We start from the raw sequence: 10,305 nt of genomic DNA on the forward strand, positions 1-10,305 counted from the left end.
AGAGGTGTGATGGGGCGTCGCCTTCCCCTGATCACCAGGTCGCCTCCCACCCCTGAGGGCTCCTGGACTGTGAGAGAGGGCAGGCCAGGCTGAGGGATGCCCCCTCCAGTGCATGAATTTTCATGTACCGGGCCTCTAGTTGCACATAAATAAAATTGTGATAGAAATGTAGCATCATATTATATAATTAGTTTTATACTATGCTTTCTTAATTCACACTATGTGCAGAGTATTTTCTTATATCCTTGAAAAACATGACTTTATAAAAAATGGTTGTAGAGCACTCCATGCACACATATTTCTTAGAAATTGATAATCAATTTATTTTTTATTAATATACTTATTCCTAGAAAGAGTAATACATTTCCATGGTTTGAAATAGTCGAAAGTCTCCTATCCCAGAGGGAAGATGAAGGTGGGTGGGTGGGGGGTGGGTGGAAAGAGATCAATCAAAGAACTTGTATGCATATATGCATAACCCATCGACACAGACAATAGAGTGGTGAAGGCTTAAGAGGGGAGGGGGAAGTAGAGGGGGACGGGCTAAAAGAGGTCAATGGGGGGGAAAAGGAGAAAAATGTAATATTTTCAACAATAAATCCAAAAAAACAAAATAAATAAAAATAATAAAAATGAGGCCAAGGTTGTGAGTAGGTTTATTTTCATAGAAGGCATGATTTCATGTAGGTCAGCACTAAGGTAGGATGCAGTTAAAAAGGCACATGGACCAGAACCCACTAGAAGAGTTGACAGAGCTCAATAGCACAGAAAAATAAACTCAAAGAATAAAGGAAAAATTGTGTCTAATAGTGTGCTTGTAGAGGTTTAGCAATACAAAGTGTTATTTTCAAATAATCTTCATGTAATTTCTATGTTAGGTGATACGTTCATACCATTCTGAATCCAATTAACCTAAAATAAAATAAATGGTACGGGTACTTTTAAGAAAATGGTAATTCTACATATGGCGAAAAATTGTTCTTTCTTTTGCTGTAACTATTATTTTAATCTACTCCAAGCCTGGACTGCATTTCAGATACTTGAAATGATAGAAAATGACTGTCTGGTTGTTCAAATATTTTCTCATAGATTTGATGAACAGTGAGAAAATGCCTCCACTTGGGTAGTTAAGAGTAAATGATTACAGTTAAGTCCTTCCAGAAATAGTCTTTATAAAAAGCCAAATTCTGAATCCCTTAGATATTTTATAATGTTTTGAAATTCCTTATTTGATGCTGTAAGTTAACATAAACTGATGAACAAAAATAGAGCCAGAGGAAAAAAGAAACATTTTAGAATATAATAGAAGTAATCCTGTTATTTTCAGATTTTTAATATTTCCTATAACTTTTGTGATATTATACTATGTTAGTACAGTTTGGGTAATATTATTATATTTAAAATCCTTTTTTCCTTGAAATATTAATGTTTACTGCATGTAAATGGCTAATTATTTTGTATCTACAATCTGGTAATAGATTTATTTTGTATATTGTAAAAATAAAAAAATAAATTAAAAAGCCATATTTAAAATTTAATGCAAATAGTAAGACTAATATTCTTTTTGTAAAATATTGAGCTCTAGTTTGTATTGTTATAAACTGTTTCCCTTTTCCCAAGTCATTGAAATATCTTGTATGTTAGACTCATATTATCCATGCTCAACTATCCACCATCATCGTCAAAAACTTCCCCAGGACTTTTGGATATCTAGTGAGTAATGCTGTAAATGTACTTCTTGACTTAGATTTCTGTATTTGGAAAAGGTTCATCTTTAGAGAGAGAAAAGAATGAGGCCAACTCAGAAAGAAAATTAAATCACTGACAAAAACTGAAGAGGATTTTGAGCTGTTCAAGAACTTGTATTTTAGTAGTTCCCGAAGCCTTATATAGCTTAGGAGCCAGAGAAGCAAAGAAAAAGAAAAAGAAAAGAAAAGAAAAGAAAAGAAAAGAAAAGAAAAGAAAAGAGAAAAGAAAAGAAAAGAAAAGAAAAGAAGGACAAGACTATTCATTTGGGATATATCTTGGGAGGGATATAATATTACATAAAGTTATAAAAATGTTTGGTGGTCTTAATGAAAAAAAATGTTAGCAGAACTGAAATTAAACTGAATTCTTTCTCTTGAAAATAAAATCCAATACAAAAAAATGCATGTTTTTTATGTTCTATCTATATATACCAGATGGGTTATTACTTATTACCTATACTTGCAAAATGTTTCTCTAGTAAATACATTTTCTAATCAGTGGTAAACATGAAAATATATTACATGCATGCAGATGTCTGTGTGTGTATGTGTGTGTATTATACATACATGTGTACATACATTTATGTGTATATATGTGATAATTATGCAGAAATTACTATTTTTGACTGATAAAAAGCTCTTGCAAGGAGCTAAGGTTTCTGTAGGATGAAGGAAACATTGTTTTTTTTAAAGTGGAAATTGTTTAGAAGCAGGTACCTGTAATATCTGCAGGCCATGATTTACAGCAGGAAAAAGATAACTCTATACTGAGTTATAAATAACCACCACCAACAACAAAAGAGAACTCTCTGCACATATGAGAGATGCACTTTACAACTTAGGAAGTTTTCCCAGGCATATACTCATTTGATTCCCTTAACATTATGTGAACACTGTTACAAGTATGCACAGCAAATGTTACAAGTTTAGTGTTGTAAAGAACCATTTTATCATATCTATAGATTCTGTGGGTCAGAAATTTGGAAAAGACACAGTAGGCAATTCTTTTTTCTTTTGTATAATGTCTAGGGATTCAGTCAGGAAACATGAAAGCTGAGGTTGAATTGTTATTATGTGGGGCTCATTCATCTGGGCTGCCAGAACTTGAAGACTAAAGCTGACAACAGAAAAAACATCTATACATGGCCTCCCTCGTGACTTGGCATCCTTACAGCATGACAGCCTCAGAGTAATTGGACTTCTCACATGGTGACCCAAGGATCCAAGAGCTAGTGTTCTAATGTAAAAGGCAGAAGGAGCACTGCTTTTTGTGATTGGGCCTTAAAAATCAAGCAGCATAATTTCCATACCATTCTATTCATTACAAGTGAGTCACAAACCCATTCAGATTAAATGGGATAAGAATTAATGTCCATGTGTTAGAAAGGAAGTGATTGTGTTCGAGGAGGACTTGTAGAATATAGGATATTTTTGCAGCCATCTATTGAAAATACAATATGCCACAGAAGATAAAGGTTCAAAGAGATTGAATGCTTTGCTGACCCAGAACAGTAAGGTAAAACCAACAGCAGGCAATTGACTGAAAGACAACATTGTGATCTACAAATCATTGTTCAAAATCTATAGCAAAACAAGTGAGATGAAATTGTATCACAGCCACAAAAAGGAAGTATGGACTTCAATATAACAACAATACTTTAAACCTTCAAAATTTAAAAGTTAATCTTTGATACCTATTTTTCTTTTGAGGAGCCTTCTTTGTTCCCTCTCTACATTAATTTCTGATATCCTGGTTGTTCTGAGCTATAGTCAACGTTCAGGAAATATCTTAATCTAATGCAATGTTAGAGTAGATTTCCCATTGCCAAAATCATAAAAGGAGATTTGTGTTGTACAATGTAATTATATCTGGTGGGACTGTTTCACAGCAGACATACATTTTTCCTGAGGGTTTTCCTCAGTGTCGAGTCAATTTTTGTCTGGTGTGCTGCTTATTTCTCAGCATGTTGGATCTTGGAGAATTTTCCCTGCAGCAGCTGAGTGTCATCAATGAGGAGATACGTCTTAAACAAGAGCGCTCTCCCATGATGGTATTCAAGATCCCGAGGGGAAATGGGCCTTCACTGGAGATGCAATTGGAGAAGGACAGTAAGGATTTCCCAGCTCAGTAGCTGAGGCAGAAGGCTTCCTGTTCCCAGAGCAGCAGCATCGCTGGGGGAATTATGACAGGATGTTTCCCAGGTGCACTGATGATGTGGTGAGCAGGGCCCTGGCATCTGAGGAAGGAAGGACTCAATGGCAAAAGGCAAATGTGTTTCATACTTTGTTTATAATTGTGACTCAACTAAATTACATGTCATTAAACCCATATTCAGGCTACTTCAGTCTTCCTAAATAGAGGATCTATCGTGTTCCCACCATCAGTGGATGCCTAACTAACAAAGCATTAAAGTGAAGAAAAGATTGTCCAAATGACTCTCCTTATGTTCTTTTGGATGACTTCTTGCTATGGTCCTTTTGCTCCATATTTAGCATTACCAACCACATCTATTTTGCCCAGGTCACAGCTGTTCTTTTCAGGCAGTCAATATTTTTCTCAGTCTTAATAAATCCAGCAAGGCTACTGATATAAATAGCTTTCAGAAGGATAAAAACTAATAGGCAAACAAAGGGCTTAATCTTTTACAAAATTCAGTTGCATTGAGACATAGTAGATAAATTATATTTGAGAATCAGTCCATACTTTGTGACTGTCTGACTTTGCTGAATTCCTAGTCTTTATGAATTTTAGTTTCACCTCTTCAAAATCAGTTGTAAATGTATCACATCGAATTGCTATACACTTTAAATTAAAAATATTTAAACAAATATAATATCATCTCAAAAATTATGTATGTAATATTAACAAAGTTGGTTAAAATTGGCAGTTCCTTGTTCCCAGTCCAAGTATGTCCGGGACAGGGCACAGGAATCTACATTAATAAGTTCCCTCGACAACTCCAGTCTTGGAATAATACCATAAGTAGAACACACCACTCAATAGAGATAGAAATGAAGAACAACAAAGATACTTTTTAAAAAGTATAGAAAAACCTAACATGAGCAGATATCCTTTCAGAAGCTTTATAAAGTAATGCAAGAATAGTCACACAGTTCTGAATGAGCATGATTGGTTACTGGACATGCTCATATGCTTTTTCTTTATAAACATAAAAGATGTTTCACCAAGAAGCAAAATTTATAAACTGCTTTTCTAGAAGTAGACCCTGGACTCGAATTAGGTAAATGTAGCTTGCTCCTGAGCATCAAGGGTCCCGCTAAACTTTCTGTTACATAAGATTGTAGTTCCCTTGCTGACAGAATTTTGCAAATCTCTATCCCATGATGTCAGCTGTTGATGAAAGGTCAGACTCCATTCAGGTAGTGACATGGATGTCATTGATTTACTCTTCCCTCCCACACACATGCAAAAGACATTTGCTCAGCTGTCAGCCAACACTAGGGCTTGTGTCTGCAGTTACCATCCATCTGCTGGAGAGTTCAGAATGTCCAGCTCTCTGCTCTCCCCAACTAGCTTAGCTAACGTATGCTCAATTCAGGTCACAATCTTTTATTTCTTGCTTATAATGGTGAGAGCAGTTTGAGTCACTGAAGAAAAAGAATGAGACACATCTAATGGTACATATAGTCAGAATTTCATCAGTCATTGAGATTCATTAAATGCAAGTGTGTGTAATTATCTAATACAGACTCATCTCCTGCTACATAGTATGCTCTTTATTTGCATTTTATAAATTTTGACTACAACAATGAAACTGGGGCTTAGATTGCTAAGTACCAGATGGGCTTAAAGTATCATTTTTGAGGTTACTTGATTTGTTCATAATCTGGATTGTGATAATGGTTTTACAGATACACACATATGCCAAAAGTTATCAAACTAAATGTTTTTAAAACATGCATTTTATTTTATACTAATTATGCCTCATTAAAGCTGTAAAAAACAAACAATGAACAGAATGCTACATAATATGTTCACGATAGCACAGACAGAAAACAGTGACTCTAATGTTCTCTCTTCAGTGTCCTACTCACCACACCAGGCAGCAGAGCAGTGGGGGAAGAAGGCATGGCCTGGCTGGAATGAAAGGGGATGGAATGAAAAGAGATGGAGTGAAAAGGTGTTTTGGTTTCACCAGAATATTAGCACCTCCTCCTGATGTGCAAACCTGCAGGAAGCCATCCATTGTCAACATTATCATGAAAGTGCAACAAGGAACTTTTAGCAGGGCTAATAGCATGCACCGATTGTTTTGTTGAGATACTGATGGCTCGAAGCAATTTCCTGACCTCATAGCCTCAAAGTAAATCTTTACTGATCTTTTTAATGACCTTTGAGACAGCCTGTCTGCTACTGTTTGCCCTGCTTAACTGAGGACAAAGATGTGTATCTAAAATTGAGTAAAAGTTAACAGGTCCAGGGCTTCAGAGAGCTTCCCCACTAGAGGGAAGTTTTCCGCCTGGCCCCCATGTCTTCTAAATTCATATTTCTTGTCTAGTGTTTTCATCTGTGCATGGCCCCTTCTTCAGATCCTGAACCCTTGCTGCAAATGGATGCGGCACAAACCAACTTGAGAAAATGAAGCCCAAACTGTGGTACTTGGATCCCAAGTTGCCCAGGTGATCTGCTCTGTCATTTGTTTGTGGGGATAGAGATCCTGGTGGCAGTGGAGAAACTTCTGTGCCACAGCCTCAGACCACACCTCAAGTACAGAGGAAGCTGTTAGTCAAAGGAGACTGGGATGACCATCAGCCTTGGATAGAGAAATATGCAAACTCAAAACAGCTGAGCTGTCACCTCTGTTCTGGCTCAGGCTGTGAGGGTCTCATTAGAGGTCTAACCCTGTAGCACATGTAGTAGATGCTCAATAATTATTTTGGGAACAAATGATGGAATGACTCGCCAATTCTAAAAAAATTAAATCCAGTGGCTCTTTTACCATTAGATTTATATTCTAAAGTTACAAAGCAATAGATGCGGTGCAATATTTATTTTGGAAAAAGGTAGAGATGAATGTCCAAACTAAAGTGTGGAGATGATGTGAAGATTCCAGTTCTCTGCGCTTCCCCTATGAGCTGAAGTCACATCATTTACGTCATAATCAGCTTTTCTCTCCAAAGACACTTTGCAGTAAACACCTGGCTTTATTAGGGGCAAATTCATCTGCATTAGCTGACAAAATAACATCACCTTAGCTTTCAGCTTGTTCTGCTTGTTTTCCCACAAAACTCAGCTCATCATAAATTCTCTATAGAAATAATACTCCTATTTTTGTAAATATTGATAATTAGTTATAGTTCACTATTTTATTGAGGAATAATGGAAGCTTCCGACACTAGCCACATTATACATTATAGGACATAATCAAGTAAACCATGAGGTGTGCCAATATAATTTCAAAATTTATAAGAAAACATTTTTCTATCATCCCACTTTAAAACTGTTAGCTCAAATGAAAATAGGAATCATTTTATTTCTTAATGATGGAGACTTACTTGTAGAGAAATTGAAACGCTAGCTATTTCTTTTCAGCAATTGGCCCAAGTTTTCCCTAGTCAGTCCCGTAGGTCACACCATGTTTGTTTGATAGGTAATATAAATTCACTGGGTTTGGAGATTTAAGCTGTTAACTTTCCAAACTTCTCTCTTAGCAGACGAGTTCAATCAGTATAAAGAACACAATGAGGCGTGGAATTATGTTGCATTATGCAGCAAAGTAATTTATTCCTTGAAACACCTAAAAATGAACAAATACATTTCTGAGGCACAAGAACATGCATTCTATACTGTAGGCTAAGATTAATTTAGCATGACCAATAAAGTTTCAAAATCATATTGGGAAAATGTGCCTGTTTAGATGGCTTGGGTATAAAATTTATGATGTTATGAGGGAATGGAGCCTACTATGCAGAAAGTAGCAAAATGGGGCAGAAATCAAAGATTTCATGAAGAACTCATTGCTATGAAATGATAGGCCCTCTTTCTTTCTTGTCCATGTTGGGGAGATTTTGCCATGCCATGCCTTTTTTGTTTGTTTTAAAAAAATGTTCTTTTGCCAAAACTGGTTTGGCTCAGTGGATAGAGCGTCAGCCTGCGGACTGAAAGGTCCCAGGTTCGATTCCGGTCAAAGCATGTACCCGGGTTGCGGGCACATCCCCAGTGGGAGATGTGCAGGAGGCAGCTGATCGATGTTTCTCTCTCATCGATGTTTCTAACTCTCTATCTCTCTCCCTTCCTCTCTGTACCTCTCTGTAAAAATCAATAAAATATATTTTAAAAAAATGTTCTTTTGGTACAATTTATCTTTTGATTGCAAAACAAACAAACTAAAAGCTAATTGGATGGTAAAAAACAATCAAATTGCCTCTAGAATTCCTTGTAAGAAAAGCTTTGACTCTTCTTTTTTTATTTGTTGTCTCTGTTGAATAATAACAATATTAGGCTTCTTTGTATTTTTCCTTTGCCGTTTTTCTGCAGTGAGATTCTTTCCAACTTAATCCTCTCTCACCTGTAATTAACAGTGGATAACAATATCTTAACTCTTTCTCTGTTTTGCATAAGCAAAATTATGTGATTAGAAATTTGCATTTAATAATCCATTTAGGAAAATGAGGCATGTAAAGGAATTTGGTTTATTGTCCTGAAAGGTTTCCCTATGCTAATCCTCTTACCCCTAACCAAAGGGGGGAAATTATGGCAAAGATAATACACGTTTTTACTGAAGGAGCCAGAATGTGTGCTGTGGAATGCAGTTTTAGGTCATAAGTAAACCATATTTGCACAGATGAAATCATTAGAATGAGGAGGGAGGAGGGAAGGGAAAGGCGATGAGAACCCACTTTGAAAGGATTGAAAATGGACTCTGGTGCTCTGAGTGTGCTTAATATAGCATCCTCCCTGTAGGAGTGACCAAGAGGTGGATGAGGATGTGCCATAGGAAGCAGATTACAGTGCATGTGATGCTGATTAGAGAATAAGCTAAGAAAGAGGTCATTACAGCTGAGGATGATGAGAAGACAACAACACCTGGAAATATGCAGATGTACAGAGAGCAGGCTAAGGCAGCTTCCCCACAGGCCCCTGAAGCTTCCCCACAGGCCACTGCAGCTTCCCCACAAGCCACTTCAGCTTCTCCACAGGCCACAGAAGCTTCTCCACAAGCCAAGGAGGCTTCCCCACAGGCCACTGCAGCTTCCTGACAGGCCAAGGCAGTTTCCCCACAGGCCACTGTGGCTTCTCCACAAACCACTGCAGCTTCCCCACAGGCCACTTCAGCTTCTCCACAGGCCACTGCAGCTTCACCACAGGCCAATGCGGGTTCCCCAGAGGCCACTGCAACTCTTCCACAAACCAATGCAGCTTCTCCACAGGCCACTGCAGGTTCCTCACAAGCGGCTTCTCCACAGGCCACTGTCACTTCCTCACAAGCCACTGTAGCTTCCCCACAGGCCAATGCAGGTTCCTCCCAGGCCACTTCAGCTTCTCATCACGCCAGGGCAGCTTCCCCATAGGTCACTGTTGCTTCTCTGCAGGCCACTGTAGCTTCCTAACAGGCCACTGTAGCTTCCCCACAGGCCACTGCAGCTTCCCCACAGGCTACTGTGGCTCCTGAGGGGCCATTATAACATCACCGCAGGTTGCTGCAGCTTCCTCACAAGCTACTGCAGGTTGCCGAAAGGCCAAGGCAGCTTCCACAAAGGCCAATGCAGATTCCACACAGGCCACTGCAGCAAGACCACAGGCCACTGAAACTTCCCCACAGGCCACTGTAGCTCCCCTGCAGGCCATTGCAGCTTCCCCACAGTCCACTGAAGCTTCCGCACAAGCCAAGGAAGCTTTTCCACAGGCTAGTGCAGCTTCCACTGCCACTTCTCCACAGGCCACTGTGGCTTCCCCACAGGCCACAGAAGCTTCCCCACAAGCCAAGGCAGCTTCCCTACAAGACACTGCAACTTCTCCAGCAGCCACTGCAGCTTCCTCACAGGCCACTACAGCTTATTCACAAGCCAAGGAGGCTTCCCACAGGTCACTGCAGCTTCCCCACAGGCCACTGTGGCTTCCCAGGCACCATTGTAACGTCATCACAGGCTACTGCAGCTTCCTCACAGGCTACTACAGGTTCCAGAAAGTCCAAGGCAGCTTCCACAAAGGCCAATGTAGATTCCACACAGGCCACTGCAGCTAGACCGAAATCCACTGCAACTTACCCTCAGGCCACTGCGGATTCCACTCTGGCCACCGTAGCTTCCCCACAGGCCACTGCAGCTTCTCCACAGGCCACTGCAGCTTCACCACAGGCCAATGCAGGTTCCTCACAGGCCACTGTGGCTTCCCCACAGGCCACTACAACTTCCCCAGAAGACACTGCAGCTTTTCTACCAGCCACTGCAGCTTCTGCACAGGCCACTGCAGCTTCCCCACAGACCAAGGCAGGTAGCCCACATGCTAAGGCAGCTTCCTCAAAGGCCACTGTGGCTTCCCCACAGGCCAAGGCAGCTTCCCCACAGGCCACTGTGGCTTCTGAGGGGCCATTGT

General features: G+C 39.5%; 1 protein-coding gene across 1 annotated transcript in view; it reads left to right on the forward strand.

Moving 5' to 3' along the window:
• Nucleotides 1-9,955, forward strand: part of LOC102262569 (pleckstrin homology domain-containing family G member 5-like) — a 32,331-nt gene extending 22,376 nt beyond the window's left edge. The window contains 3 exon segments of the mRNA XM_014532159.1: nucleotides 3,712-3,857; nucleotides 7,422-7,486; nucleotides 9,407-9,955. Of these exon segments, the coding sequence (XP_014387645.1) occupies nucleotides 3,712-3,857; nucleotides 7,422-7,486; nucleotides 9,407-9,955 (760 nt within the window).
• The last annotated feature ends 350 nt before the right edge of the window (nucleotides 9,956-10,305 follow it).

Source organism: Myotis brandtii, unplaced genomic scaffold (genome assembly GCF_000412655.1).
Source record: "Myotis brandtii unplaced genomic scaffold, ASM41265v1 scaffold85, whole genome shotgun sequence".
Classification (NCBI taxonomy): Eukaryota; Metazoa; Chordata; class Mammalia; order Chiroptera; family Vespertilionidae; genus Myotis; species Myotis brandtii.